Source organism: Periplaneta americana, chromosome 7, assembly GCF_040183065.1.
Source record: "Periplaneta americana isolate PAMFEO1 chromosome 7, P.americana_PAMFEO1_priV1, whole genome shotgun sequence".
Lineage (NCBI taxonomy): Eukaryota > Metazoa > Arthropoda > Insecta > Blattodea > Blattidae > Periplaneta > Periplaneta americana.
Window position 1 is genome coordinate 23,280,324 of NC_091123.1, and position 16,818 is coordinate 23,297,141.

The window sequence follows — 16,818 nt, forward strand, 5'->3', positions numbered from 1 at the left end:
TTCATGTTTTCATCAGTATATAGGAATAAATAAATACATTCTATTTATCTCTTTCATCAAGAATATATTTTTGGACATGCCTGTTTCTTACAAAATGAAAAGGTACACTGTTCAATACATTATATAATATAAAAACATCTATCACTTACTTAAATAAAATAATAATAATAATAAAAATAAATACTAATAGTTACTGATTTGCTTACAATGCAAATCAAAGCTCTTAATTTTACACAGCAATGGAAAACTTTGTGGAAGTGTAACACTGCATCAAATCCCACAGAGTTTCGTAAACCACTCAAAAACAGGAAACATGATAACTCTTCTCTCACTGACAACCTATTCAACAGTTACCAACTGCAACAGATGGGACACATGGAGCATGAACAAACATGTCAATTCATGAATTTAAATACTTTTATAGTCACATCAACGGACGTATATACGTCACCAAACATCGTAAGATGAAATTACGTTTGTAATGTTTCTTCCCACCATAAGCAGTGCTGACTAGATCAGACGCTATGGACAGTACTCTATAACAGAGTCGCCAGTATGAAAGGATGATTCCGAGCCTTTAGCGTGAGACGAACTCGATAGCTCAGTTGGTAGAGCGCCTGACCGGAGTACAGGAAGTCGCAGGTTCGAATTCCTCTCGAGATTGTGAAATTTTTCTTTCATACCATGGCATGATTGTGGCTATAAAAGTATTTAAATTCATTAATACGTCACATCAACGGACGTATACACGTCACCAAACATCGTAAGATGAAATTATGTCAATTCAGTCATTTCCGGTCTCAGAGCTATAGTTGTGAGGTACATTGAACTTATTTCTCATGACGTTTCACTTTTTTTCTCTGTTCCACACTAAATCGTGAATTAAATACAGGAGATTAAAAAAAAATCTGATTGGCACAAGGTTTGTATCGGAGAGGTTGTGTCAGCTGAGGTGCCTGGAAATAGAGATCTGATAGTATGAGGCAGCATCCTCATCCCTGCAAGATTAAATGCAAGTATCTAAATCTTCTCGTCTCCCATTTTTAAATAAAACTAAATCTAATCAGTCTTGGGATTACTTGCAGAACTAATAAAAATTAAATAAAACTGTTATAGGCAGATATAAATAACTTGAACTGCTCTGTTCAACCACTTGACTGGAGATAAGCAACAAATTGGCAATACCTGAGGACAACAGACTGCAACAACAGTCACGTAATCAAGTAACAGATTTTTAAATTAATTCTGTAATTTAGTGTAACAGAAATTTGTGAATTAATATAACCTTGCATTAGAATAGGATATACAGAGAGCATTATGGCATGACTTGAATGCGTTTGGAAAAATACAAATGTTAAATTGTTGGATAAATTTATTATAGTCGCGACGCTGTTATTCCCGGTGTGACTCCTCCTCTTTGCTTATGTCTTAAGAAGTGAAGGCTCTATAAAGTCTAGGTAGGTAGTATCGTTCGCCATTTTTGTTCTTTCGTTGCCGAGCTACCATATGAGGAATCTATTTGCCACACTGTTAAACATTATCATGCCGTAGCTCCTATGATAATAAATCAAACGCACTGTAATTCAGCAAATAATTGAGCGGAAAATAACGTTTTCGTGTGCTTTCTGCGAACGCCAACGAAAGAGCCAAAATGGCGGGCGATTATATTAAGTATTTATCGAGCCTTAAGAAACGAATAACGTCTTCATTAGCGAATCACAAGACGCACACGTTTAAATGTAGCCGACCTGCAACGCGATTGGCTGCCGGAAATTAGAGCGATGTGACTATAAACATAGGCTAATTTATTTTACTTCCTTATTGATATGTATGACCAGTAGTTATTTTTGTTAACCTGTTACAGGAAATACACATAGATTGTTAAGAAGGTGTAATAATCTATTTTGTCTTTTAGTTTGATTAAGACTGCCAAATAAATTATTTACCTGCACCTCACTTATTCTTATAACCAGAGATCTTATAGATTATTACAAACTGTTATTCCCGGCGTGACTCCTCCTCTTTGCTTATGTCTTAAGAAGTGAAGGCTCTATAAAGTCTAGGTAGGTAGTATCGTTCGCCATTTTTGTTCTTTCGTTGCCGAGCTACCATACGAGGAATCTATTTGTCACACTGTTAAACATTATCATGTCGTAGCTCCTATGATAATAAATCAAACGCACTGTAATTCAGCAAATAATTGAGAGGAAAATAATGTCTTCGTGTGCTTTCTGCGAACGCCAACGAAAGAGCCAAAATGGCGGGCGATTATATTAAGTATTTATCGAGCCTTAAGAAACGAATAACGTCTTCATTAGCGAATCACAAGACGCACACGTTTAAATGTAGCCGACCTGCAACGCGATTGGCTGCCGGAAATTAGAGCGATGGGACTATAAACATAGGCTAATTTATTTTACTTCCTTATTGATATGTATGACCAGTAGTTATTTTTGTTAACCTGTTACAGTAAATACACATAGATTGTTAAGAAGGTGTAATAATCTATTTTGTCTTTTAGTTTGATTAAGACTGCCAAATAAATTATTTACCTGCACCTCACGTATTCTTATAACCAGAAATCTTATAGATTATTACAAACTTAAAATGTGTGTTTCGTTTACAGCCAGTAATTTATTCAACCTTACATTGTTGCATAATCTAATGAATAAGCCATTAGGACACTGATGTGACCAAAATTTGCGTGAACCATGGATCTTGTAACCTACCGTATATTTTAAACATTCTATGGCCAGATAGCCACATCAGGAAATAGGGACATAAAGAGAAACAATTCTCAGCTCTTCAGTTGGCACAGATGGCTACCAATACTTAGGTAGTGCAAAGCCCATAATATTTAAACCTGCTTAAAACACACATAATCATCATAATTTTGGAGCAAGCAGCATCTATCAGGGATTTCGTAACATTCTGGTGAAACATATAAAATCATTTGACATAATTTCGTCAAAGATCTTTTTTGTGTATATTTATCATGAATGCAAAGAAGAATAGTTTTTCCCGCATTGTGCTAAGTTGTTACAATATAAGTTTACAAGACCACTACTTTATTCAGAAGTTTTAAGGACTCTAAGAGACGAAAAGATTTTTAACTGCAAGCATTGCTACAATATTTCCACTTTACAAAGTAATAGTAGTAAGAGGTGTGCTTGTCTAATGTACATCTTGTAAAATAATCACAGAGTTATGTTTATACTCAGTCTTTTGTCTACTCAGTCATTGGAAGAATACAATATAATGACTAAATTGTGTGTTTAATGAGGAACACTTTTTCTTTTTTACTTATTACAGATTAGACTACATTACATAACAATAAATAAATTGAGGTTTTATGATATTAACCTTTATTTTACTTTACCCTTATATGACTGCATTCTAATTTTATTTTGCACTTCTTACATTATTATTTACAGCATTATTTCTTTAAGTTTTATAAACAATAATTAATAAACACGCGAGAAAATGATTATGCACGCTGTCATTTTCTTTCTACTACCAGTAACGGTTTTGTTTCTCTATATCCCTGTTTCCTGGCGTGATATATTTGTCTGAATACGTTTTAGGTAGCTTTTGTTAAAACACATCAATTTTTATTATTCAAAATGCACTCAAGCCAATAAATACTCTCTGAATTTCCTATCCTAATGCTGTCATATTCGTTGACAAAGTTCAATTGAACTAAATTAAGGAAATAATAATAAAAAAAAACAAACAAACAAATCTATGTTCTTATTGAGTCAACAAAACAGAGCAGTTCGTATAGATTATCAGATGTTGGTGATATTTTCCTGTTGAAATAAACTTTAAAATGCTTTTGAACCGTCATGTTTACGAGTATAATAGAAACCTGGATCTGTTGGTATTTTAACAGTCCACAATGGACTTTAACGTCCTCTTTTTTCTTGAAATTAATAAGATTTTTCTCTCTCTCTTTCTCTATAGCATGAAGCAATCAGGCAAGAATTGGCAAAGGGAACTGCTGATAAAAGTTAAGACCCTTAAAGTTGATTGTCAACTTACAAGTTGTTACAGTAAGTTACATGAAGAAAATGGAAGGTGACGACGATGACAAGTATAATAAGAAACCAGAAGTGAAAGAGCATAGATAGGAGAAGAGAATGAGAAATGTTTCAATTAGTGAATTCTGAGTCTAACAGTAGACAGGAGTTAAGATGTAGTTAGTGAAATCCGATCATTTCAATTACCAAAAAAATAATTACTGGACAACACTTTTATAAGTTATTGGAATATGCTGCAGTCACATCAGCAGATATATAGTGTGTGGACGTTAAAGACCATCACAGACTTCATTGACCTTCAGAAGATGCGAAGTTCCTAAGTTCATCTGAAATTGAAGATTGAAATTCTCTTCAGCGATACAGAACAACAGTGTGAAGAAGAGCTAGATACTTCATCAGTCCTGAATCTAGATGAACTGTGAGAACTACGTCTTTCTTCTGTTTTACCCGTGAGGTAAGAGTTTGACATACAAGTGGCTTATAGGTATACTAATTCTGGACATAAAATGCACTTCTGCTCACTTGGAATCATAGCAGTGGCTCACAGATAGCCACTGCTTGTTCTTCTGAGCAAGTTGCATTATATTAATTTATATGATTGTTACAATGATAGATTATTTGAAAAAACCTGAAATTTCACACTGTAATGTATATGATTAACATCAAAGATAGCTCGAGTTAAAAGGGTAATTCAATAAATACGCATCCCAGGTCTAGCAACACATTTTACTTCACAATACAATCACGTTTTGTTAAATTTCAAGTATGCAACACATCATTACCGTATATAAATTTTTTTGTCCACAACAAAGCTGTGCTTTTTGCCTTAACGAAAATAACACACAACAGCTTCATCCATTGAGAAATTGACCTTCCAATGGTGATACGAAATTGAAATCAATAGAGACCAGATCGCTGCTGTAAGAGGAATGTTCAAAACAGATTTTAACAGACCAGGGAAATGTATTTATTGCACAACCCATAATATATACAGTGAAACCTCTCAATTACGGATATCAAAGGGACGTAACAATCTGTCTGCATCTGGGAGGTGTCCTTTATTGGGAGGCAGGCTCCCCAATCTAACAGTAAATTTATAATATGCATTATGTATCCCTTCACGCTTTAAATGAAATGTATTACTGTAGTTTAATTCTAAATACAGTCTACTGTACTACAGTAAATTTTTTCAACTTTGAACTACATTAGATAAGGCCGAAAAAGGAAAATACAGTACTGTGCCATACAATTTTATTCTAGGTCTACAGTTATGCAGTACTGTAGTTTACAGTTTTCAACTTAACCTTTACGTTCAGGTACCATGTCTCTCGAAACAGAACAACTGATTGAAGTGAAGAGAATAATCCTACTAACCCTATCATGTGTCGAATACAATCTCACAATCGCGGAAACCTGGACCCATCAGACAGGTTAAATTTTATGACTTTGTTTATTCACCCGCTTCCAGCTAAGAAGGGGTAGCCAGCTGGGCTAGTGGTAGCCTACGAGATTCTTACTGTCTTCTTTCATGTTAAGGAATTTCTGTACTAAATTTTCCATTTTTGTAACACATTAGGTCTTGAAATCCAAGTTCTGTCCGCAGTCAGGAGGTAAAGCAAGCTTTAGGACTGTGAAACAGCTGTCCGTGTCCGTGTCTGAGAGTGTCCGTAAACGAGAGTTAAATTTATCATTATTTCTATATTATTTCAGTTGGGACATAAAAATCTGTCTGTATATGAGGAGTGTCCGTATCTTGGGAGTGTCCGTAAGGAGAGATTTCACTGTATGTAAGAATACAAAATAACAAGATTAAATTTACTCTAGAAAATCCAGAAAAGCTGCAACTTCAGTTTTAATACTGTAATTTTCTAAAGTTTAGATTTTCCATAAATTGAAAAGTGAATCACCATAGCACCTGTAGATCTTGTGAATAAATATTTGTCTAATTTTATGTGATAGATAACTTACGCTGCCTCAGTACTTTTAGCAACTTAACTCTTTCCTATCAGTATCTCTGACTTCTATCCACGAAGCCTCACTAGCTAACTTGTGAGGGCTTCATCATCCTCCGTTTAACTTTCCCCCAGGATCCTCTGCCTCTCCGTTTCTTTCTCGAGGTCCGCCTGCCTACCCGTGCTAGTCAGGAGGGCTCTACAACGCCCACTCTCTCTCTGTTGTCCCCCAAGAAGCGAGCATTGAACATGTGGGGTGGCAGCTGCCGGCTGGCTGTTGCAAGATGTTGCCTGTCTCTTGCTTGCTGGTTCAGCAACTCTACAGTTCTTTCTTCTCTTCTTGAGGAATCTTCCGTCCGTATAGGTCTTACGATTTCCACAGCCTCCTGCTTTGCTAAGGCTGCTGCTTGGATACGATCCAGAGTCTTATCGATAGCCCGTAGTCGCTTCTCCAGACTTGTTGTTGCCAATATCTCGACCTGTGTTTGAAGGAAATACGGATTAACATCAAAAATAGGTTCTTCTACATATTATATTATCAGTGGCGTAGCATGAAATTTTGAGCAGGGGAAGCTAACTCAAGTTGTCTTTTGCGTACATATGAGAAAACGTATTACAAAAATATAGTCTTAAAATAAATAGTAGTCAATGTCAAGTCAGCAGTCCGAAGATTGATTGGAACCTCGTAAGTAACACCAATAAGGCATGACCTCAAATGGTAAAATATGATTTCATGGTTTACACATATCTCTAACAAATAGACACGGTCATTTGTCTTTTAAATCGCACTTTTGTTCGTAAGTCAGTCTTGATAATAGAATTGTCCTAAAAATTCAAGTAAATTGGTGTCAGGAACTGTTATTTCACTCATTATTTATTATATCAGCCACAGTGCACACTAACACTTCAACTGAACACAACTCACGAAAGGGATAACTCGGAAACTTTCAATGTAAAAGCTAGCTTCTTCCGTGCCTTGCGAGCAGGGTAGTTCAGTTAGAAAGGGATGGAAAATCTGCGGGGTGGGTTACACAGAAGAATGAGTGTAAGAAACCGGTCTGCTTGGAAGCTGGTGTGTGCAGGCTTCTTGTTTACTGCTGCATCACAAATCATCCTGAGCTGCCGCATCACAATATTTAACGCATAAATATAAACTCTATTAAAATTAATAAATAATTTTGTTCATAAACTGCAGGTTTATTATGAAATTATTATTAACTGGGGAAGCTGAGCTTTTTAGCTTACATTGACGCTACGCCACTGTATATTATTACTATTTTAATGACAGATGGGAAATATTATGTTTAAGTAAACAGGTTCCTAATCTTAGAAAGCATGTTGAAATGTTCAGATAGTCAATATAATATGATATAATATGATGTTGTTGTTGTTGTTTTCTAATGCCAGGCATTTGACAATAAAGTCATTTGACCTCTTGCACTCCAATATTTTTCAAAGATATTCTCATGGTTAGCCACTGACGCACAGATTTTGAGATGTTCTGAATCCATTTCTTGATTATATAATATAATGTAATATTGTTTTATTAATCCAGTCTAATTGACATATCACAAATATAAAAAGTCAATGACACTTACCCATGTAAGTGATCATTGTGTACTATACAAATATAAAAATTAAAAATTAAGCAAACATTTTTGCCCTTCGGGCATCATCAGGCTTTTTTGCATACAATATCTTGTACATTTTGCCTCTTATTGTGGAACGAATGAATTAATCACAATCTTTTTAATTATTATTATTATTATTATTATTATTATTATTATTATTATTATTATTATTATTATTATTAGTATTATTATTATTATTATTAAAAAGGTACATTTGTACATTTTGTCTCTTATTGTGGAACGAATGAATTAATCACAACCTTTTTAATTATTATTATTATTATTATTATTATTATTATTATTATTATTATTATTAAAAAGATACATTTGTACATTTTGTCTCTTATTGTGGAACGAATGAATTAATCACAACCTTTTAATTATTATTATTATTATTATTATTATTATTATTATTATTATTATTATTATTATTATTATTATTATTATTAAAAAGGTACATTTGTACATTTTGTCTCTTATTATGGAACGAATAAATTAATCACAACCTTTTTAATTATTATTATTATTATTATTATTAAAAAGGTACATTTGTACATTTTGTCTCTTATTGTGGAACGAATGAATTAATCACAACCTTTTTAATTATTATTATTATTATTATTATTAAAAAGGTACATTTGTACATTTTGTCTCTTATTGTGGAACGAATGAATTAATCACAACCTTTTTAATTATTATTATTATTATTATTATTATTATTATTATTATTATTATTATTATTATTAAAAAGGTACATTTGTACATTTTGTCTCTTATTGTGGAATGAATAAATTAATCACAACCTTTTTTATTATTATTATTATTATTATTATTATTATTATTATTATTATTATTATTATTATTATTATTATTATTATTATTATTAAAAAGGTACATTTGTACATTTTGTCTCTTATTGTGGAACGAATGAATTAATCACAACCTTTTTAATTATTATTATTATTATTATTATTATTATTATTATTATTATTATTATTATTATTATTATTATTATTATTAAAAAGGTACATTTGTACATTTTGTCTCTTATTGTGGAACGAATGAATTAATCACAACCTTTTTAATTATTATTATTATTATTATTAAAAAGGTTGTGATTAATTCATTCGTTCCACAATAAGAGACAAAATGTACAAGATATTGTATGTAAAAAAGCCTGATGATGCCCGAAGGGCAAAAACGTTTGCTTAATTTTTTATTTTTATATTTGTATAGTACGCAATGATCACTTACATGGGTAAGTGTCATTGACTTTTTATATTTGTGATATGTCAATTAGACTGAATTAATAAAACAATATTATATTATATTATATCAGGTCCCTAATGTTCCTTATTTATTATTATTATTTTTAAATTTTTTAGTTGGTTATTTAACGACGCTGTATCAACTACTAGGTTATTTAGCGTCGATGAAATTGGTGATAGCGAGATGGTATTTGGTGAGATGAGGCCGAGGATTCGCCATAGATTACCTGGCATTCACCTTACGGTTAGGGAAAACCTCGGAAAAAAACCCAACCAGGTAATCAGCCCAAGCGGGGATTGAACCCAAGCCTGAGCGCAACTTCAAACCGGCAGGCAAGCGCCTTAACCGACTGAGCCACGCCGGTGGCTTTCTTTATTTATCACTAGTGACAGACAAAATATGAAATTTTATATTCTAAACCATTCCTGTTAGCAGTATGTAATAAGGATTTTCATGAATCACGGTATGTAGAATGCAATTAATGCCAAAAATTTCATATTTCATAATATTTTGATAAAATTCTCATATTTCATAAAAATCATCATATTTTGCATTATTTTTTATATTTCTATAACTACCACTCGACCAGGCTTTTAGGACATTGTAAAGAGACAATACAGATGTTTTCCAGGAAACACTTGAAAAAGCCTAAACCACCATTCCAGCAACATACAAGAATAAGTGAAATCTTCAAAATCTCCTTGAGAGTCATCGAATTCGAGGAGCCAAAACAAAATAAATGGTTCTTATTCCATCTTTGCTTATTCTTTTGCATTGAGTGAAATTCTATTCAGTGTTGTCATATCTGTTTATATACTCGTATGTGTAAATTAATGTTTTAGACTAGTTTCAACTATCAATTTTGCAACTTCATGACTTTTTCATCATAGAATACAATAAGCCGAATTTCGGTTAACCGAAGTTCAGTTAAGAAGGGTTTCACTGCTACTTCTTTCCAGAATAAGTGTTTTCTTTTAATTCGGCTCAATGTCCTACAAAAAGGCTCTAAAAACCTCTCGTTCCATTGCCACATCCTATATAAAAGCATTTGCATTGCCTGAACTCAGCTCGAAAATAAATTGAAAAATACCGTGTTGGACAATCCTCAAATTAGATTAATTCTCTCTATTATGTGTTTATAAAAGAAGGATAAAGATGATGTTTTGATAGCAAATCATAAGCAATCTGTTTACTGGGCAGTTTTGTCATTTTACCTTCAGTTCTTGGCTCAGTGGAAGAAATGCGAGGAGCCACCAGGTCCAGGCAGGTCCATCTGCCAGGGACGGCCAGTCCTCCTCCAGTTCTGGCATGTGACCGAACGCCCTCACAATTTCAGACTGCAACTCCGCCCCCAATGAGTTAAACCACTCCCATGCCTTTGGACGAACTCGACCATGTAACTCCTTTAGATCTGCTCAAGGGAAAAAAAAAGTTTAATTAACAAATGGAAGTTTAGAGAATACACTGATTTAACTTAAATCACCGGGATATATTTCAAAATAATCAGTAATGCAAGCTGTTTTCTCACTATGAAAAAAACTCATTATTGTCAGAAGGTTCAATATTTATTATTACTGTATTTGCTCGCGTACTTCGCGCCATCGCATATTTTACGCACCCTAATTTTTAAAGGATTATTTTGAACTTTAATTTTGCTCGTGTATTTTCCGCACACATTTTATGTACAATTTTTTTTTTCAGTGTAGTATGAATTTTCCTTCCCTAAATTCCATTGCCAATACTTGCATTGCATGGTATCCAACTCAACTACCTGCTTCACAAAGAAACCCTACATAACGTTACTTCAACACTGATGCTTGTCCTTGTAAATTACCCCTAACTGTGACAAGTTTTGCTGTTTAACAGGTATCGTGTAGTTGTCACTGCAACATAAAGAATGCATCGATCAACCACCTATAGGCCTATAAACTCGTACAATGTTCTCAATTAAAGACTAGCTACAGAGAATGCTACGTCTGCTATGTACTTTGCATTCATTATGATTATCATATACCCAATTTAATTATTATTTATAATTCAAGATTATCAGTAGTCTTAGGTGACAAAAGTACTGTATTCTTAATTATTATATACTTGAATAAAACCCAGATCAAGAAGTCTAATTTTAAGAATTCGCATATTTTACGCACCTCAATTTTTCAAACAGCCAAAATAGATTAAAAAGTGCGCAAATCACGCGAGCAAATACGGTAATTGTTTCATACACTCTTTTAACACTTATAATTACTGAATAATTTTATGATATCTTTACTGTGTTAATTTTTGCTTTGGACAATGAAGGTTACCAGTTCGAAACTAGTCAGCCAGGTAAATTGCAAAAGTTAACACAGTAAAGATAAAATTATCCGAAAGAAAATTAGTTAATAATGGAGTTCGACAAGGTTGTCCACTATCACCAACTTTATTTAATATTTATATAAATGAAATTATTTTAAAATGGAACCAAATCTACACATCAGGAATCAAAATAACCAGTGCTCTAACATTAAATACCTTACTCTATGCCGATGATCAAGTCATAATTTCCAATTCAGAGGATAATTTACAAAGAGGATTGTATACGGTACATTAAATGAAATATTAAAAGATTTTGGGATGGAAATTTCAGCACAAAAATCAAAAGTAATGGCATTTTTAGGACAAGACCCAGTGAGAAGTAAGATAATACACAATAACCAATGCCTCGAACAAGTGCAAAATTTCAATTATCTGGGTTGTGAAATATCTTATCAAAATGAAAAAAGATGTGAACAAGAAAATTACCAAATTTACACAAATTCTAGGAATAATAAACAATACATTAAAAGCTAAATTAGTACAAAAATCTACAAGAATAAAAATATATAATACACTAGCATTACCCACCCTTCTATACGGAAGCGAGATTTGGACATTAAAGAAAAAAGACATGAACAGAATTAAAGCAACGGAAATGAAATTTTTCAGGAGAACAGCAGGATATACTCTTTTAGACCGAAAAAGGAATGAAGAAATTTTAGAACAATTAGAAGTAGAGTCAGTAGAAGAAAAAATTACCAGATACAAATTCAATTGGCTAGATCATGTAAGAAGAATGGAAAATTCAAGAATCCCAAAAATTATGATGCAATATAAACCTAGAGGACATCGTCGACCAGGAAGACCGTTAAGAAGACTGCTAGATGGGGCCGAAACAGGTCTACAAAGGCCTAATTCGTGAAGGATGATGATGATGATGATGATGAAGATAAAATTATTCAGACAATATTTATATTTCTGGTTGTAACAGTGAACTCTATACCTACCACATTCGAAGCGGAAAGAAGCCATACATAATCTTTTTTAAAATGGTGCTAAGATTGGATTTTTTTGCATGAAGCAATGATTGTATAGAATTTCACCAACTACAGTTAATTGAATTCAACTAAATGAAGGGTGCTGGGAGAAAACAAGGAATGTCAAAAAATATAATTAGCGAGAAAAACAAGTTTTAATACCTGTGCATCCCCGATTTTTAACCAGTGTGCCAAATGTTTAACATTACCTTACACGGATATTTCTACTTTTAAATTTTTTGTGACTGTACAGTTCCATAGTCCCAGTTTCCAAATATATAATGCGCTATATACCATAAAATCGCTAAAAAATGGACATTCCTTGTTTTCCCTCAACACTCTTAGAATAATATACTTTCTAATTTCTCCTTTTATAACTCAAATCATGGAAGGGGAAAATTATGATAGGTGTAAAGAAAGTAAAGAAAGAACGAAAAAAGAAAGGAAAATACAAGGAAAAAATATAGAAAGAAAGAAAGAAAAAAAAAGGATGAAAGAAATAATCAGAAAATAAAGGAAGAAAAGAAAGAAAGATTTATTGATCTACAGTCAGATAGATTGTGTTCAATGTACTACGAAGAGTTTTGGTCTTCAATAGAAGATACCAAAAATAAGAACAGATAGTGGAGAATGATAAATCAGAGTAAAAAACTAATCGTCTTTGAGCTTCTTATGTCAATAGTAAAATTACGTCTGAGTTTATCTAATAAGAGAGAAAATATTAGCAATGGAAGGATAATTCTCAATTAAGGAGAGTTTGTTACAACTCTGCTTTGAACTCATTTTAATGGTGAAAGAATATCACTTCTTGTTTAAAGTTATTCAGTACTAAGTTGGCAAAATGGACAAAAATATAAATAGTTATTCGACAATGCCACAAAAATTCACACAAGCACACAAATAATCACAATTCTATAAGATTACTTTCTAAAAGGACAAATATTTAGTGACAAAATGATCAACTTGTATCTTGAGCAGTGAGAGAAGTGAGACGGTATGTGACAGTCAGGCATATTGACTGTTTAGTACACCATCTGCATTGTTTTGACATGGTAAATTCCAATAAATATGAGCTATGCAAAGACCAAAACTCTGTCATAAATGCAGAACATCTATTGATATGCGATGATTTAAACATGGAAAAACAAAGACTAAAAGACATTAAAAGCTTGTACTGGAAAGCAAAATGGAGAATGCTATGAAAGTCAAGATCATGCCAATGGAAATTAACAAACAAATTTTAAAAACGTGAACATTTTTCATTAGTTGTTGCTGACACACTAGTAATCTTATTCGATTTAAACAGATAATAAATCAACACCAACTTAATTCCTATAGGCTTCACAAATCTCTCTGGCAACTCACCTGAGAGCCTATCAGCAGGTACAGGTTGATCTCGAAAGTATTCCACCTTCGCCGTGTCATATCCATCCCTCTCCCCTCGTGTCAACACGTGGAATCGACGAATGCCCACTGTAGTGAGGATGGAACATCCGTTGTCAAGCAGTATCCAGTCTCTAATCTCCAGCATTGTCCCAAACTCTGCGTAACTGTGGAGAAAAAGTCCAACTCAGACTTGCAGCAACAACAAATACATTTCTAAGATATGTTTTAATTCCCAGCAGTTGAGACAGGTGCTACAATTACTTTAACAGGTTTACTTTATATTTATAATTAGTTAGTTTCTTGTTTTAACAGGCAAGGGATGACTTAACCAAATCACTGTGATGGACTTGCAAGGAGGACACTGTAGTGTTAGTAAATATATGGACAGGATTGGAATGTATGTTGGAAATCCCGCTGCCTGCTTAGAGTTCTACAATAGGAGAGTGATTGGTTATGCAATTTATAAATATTATGTTTCATTAAGCCAAAGAAAAAGAAATGGAGGACAAAATGGGCGAGGGGGAGTATAAGGAGTAGATGTTATAATAAGAAAGAGTGGAACAGGAAGCGCAAAAGAAATTAAAAGATAAGAAAGAAGAACACTACAATGAAAAGAAAAGAGAGAGAAAAGAGGATGATAGAGGAGAAAACAGGAGAGGGAATGGAGAGGATGAGAGGAGAGAGGGAAGAACAGAGTAAGTAAGGGAAGATGAGATGTGAGAAGAGAAGAAAAGATGATATGTGAGAAGAGAAGAAAAGATGAGATGTGAGAAGAGAAGAAAATATGTGATGTGAGAAGAGAAAATGAGATGTGAGAAGAGAAGATGAGATGTGAGAAGAGAAGATGAGATGTGAGAAGAGAAGATAAGATGAGAAGTGAGAAGAGAAGATAAGATGAGAAGTGAGAAGAGAAGAGAAGAGAAGAGAAGAGAAGAGAAGAGAAGAGAAGAGAAGAGAAGAGAAGAGAAGAGAAGAGAAGAAAATGGATGGGGTGGGGTAAAAGAGGAGAGGAAAGAATGAGAGAGAAAACAAGAGAGTAGAGATCATGAAGAGAAAGTATAAAAAGAATAGAGAAGAGAAAGGAGGGAACAGAAGTATGTATGAAAAAGAGAGGGAAGCGGAAAATGAGAATAATACGACGAAGGAAAAGAGGAGAAGGACGGAATATTATATTGGCACTGACGTGTGTATGTTGTTACCTTTTGTTTGCCAAACAGGCAACAATTCCAAACTCGCGGGTGCCAGCTTCTGCACAGTGCCTCATCATGACTCTGTAGCGAGGCTCGTACACGAAGAGGGGGCAGGGCACGCCGGGGAACCCAGTAGTGCACACGAACACGGGCACCTGGCCGCCCCACAGCTGTGCCAGCTCCGACAGCTCCTGGTGGTGGATCACCTCGCGTGCCAGGTACTCGGCCGGAAGTAGCAGCCTCAGTGAGTGCTCAACCACTTCTGTCACTGCCTTCTGGTTCGTTGCCAAGTACTGCAGCAATACAAATTAATGCCTTTATTGCTATTGTTTATTTGTTAAGATACCCGTAGCATTTGTGTGAAACTACTTAACTTTCAAATGGAAATATCAGTACTTACAGTTTATGTAAGTTTTACAATAAAATATTTGAGCTTTCATATGAAAGTATGTAACTTTTTAATACGAATATCGAAATTTTGTGTGAAAATTTTGTGTACGTATGAAGTACGTACTTTTAATTTTCATATGGAAATAGTTATAATTCTCGTGTAAGTATGCAACTTTGTATGAAAATTATACCAGTATGCATTTTTTGTATGAAAACATATGACCAGTGTGGGTATTGGGGGTGGTGAGGGATATTTCCTCATCATTATGAAACATTATATTTTACTCTACCTAAATACAGCTCATCCTAACCAGAGATGAAAATTTTTTCCTCCATCCCAACTGCATATTATTAGAAATAAATTTGTGAAAAAGTGTATTTCTACATTATTATATTTTAAATGCGATATGATATGATATGCTATGATATGATATGACACAATATGATATGATATGATATGATATGATATGATATGATATGATATGATATGATATGATAATATGATATGATATGATGTGATATATAATATGATATATGATATAATATGATATGACATGACATGACATAAATAATATATAACTGATGGGGATCCTAAAGAAAATTGTTGTGGATTGGAAAGAGAGGAGGCTGTTCAGTAACCTTTATATGAAATAACGAGTCAAAGTCAGGATAGAAGCAGAAATGTCAGAAGGAAGTGAAATAGGGAGAGGAGTACGACAAAGATGCCCTTTATTACCTACACTGTTCAATATCTATTGGAGGATTTATTAAAGAACTGGTTTCAGAACGTGTGAGGAGTGATAGTAGGAGGAAGAAAAATAAAGTGCATAAGATTTGCTGATGATATGGCGTTATTAGCAGAAGAGGAGATGGTACTAAGGAATATGCTACTGGAGCTACTGTGAGCAGTATGGAATGAAGATAAATGCATACAGGACGAAGACCATGGCTATAGAAAGAAAAAGAAGCTAAACTTGCGAATTCTAAATGAGGCAGTAGAGCAAGTGGACATGAGCTGCTGCCAGGAAGACAAAAAGATGATGAGCCACCGGCGTGGCTCAGTCGGTTACGGCGCTTGCCTGCCGGTCTGAAGTTGCGCTCGGGCGCGGGTTCGATCCCCGCTTGGGCTGATTACCTGGTTGGGTTTTTCCGAGGTTTTCCCCAACCGTAAGGTGAATGCCAGGTATGGCGAATCCTCGGCCCCATCTCGCCAAATGCCATCTCGCTATCACCAATCTCATCGACGCTAAATAACCTCGTAGTTGATACAGCGTCGTTAAATAACCAACTAAAAAAAAAAAGATGATAACAATGGCCAAGGAAGCTTTTATTAGAAAAAGGAGCATCTTCTGCGGATCTCTGGAAAAAGAACTAAGAAAGAGACTAGTGAAGTGCTTTATATGGAGTCTGGCACTGTATGGAGCAGAAACATGGACATTACGACGACGTAAATAGAAGCTTTTGAAATATGGATATGGAAAAGAATGGAACATGTGGAGTGGACACACAGAATAAGAAATGAAGCTGTGTTGGAAAAAGTGGGTGAAAAAAGAATGATACTGAAACTGATCAGAAAGAGGAAAAGGAATTGGTTGAGTCATTGGCTGAGAAGAAACTGCCTTCTG

The 16,818-nt window shown here is 34.1% G+C and overlaps 1 protein-coding gene across 1 annotated transcript in view; it reads right to left on the reverse strand.

The window, feature by feature from the left end:
* Positions 1–1,239: 1,239 nt before the first annotated feature.
* The window catches only part of LOC138702979 (LON peptidase N-terminal domain and RING finger protein 3), a 150,976-nt gene continuing 135,397 nt past the window's right edge, over positions 1,240–16,818 (reverse strand). Inside the window, exons 6-9 of the mRNA XM_069830428.1 lie at positions 14,813–15,096; positions 13,593–13,777; positions 10,107–10,303; positions 1,240–6,471 (exon numbers count right to left, since the gene is read on the reverse strand). Of these exons, the coding sequence (XP_069686529.1) occupies positions 6,181–6,471; positions 10,107–10,303; positions 13,593–13,777; positions 14,813–15,096 (957 nt within the window). The 3' untranslated portion in view covers positions 1,240–6,180. The remainder of the gene's footprint in view (positions 6,472–10,106; positions 10,304–13,592; positions 13,778–14,812; positions 15,097–16,818) is intronic.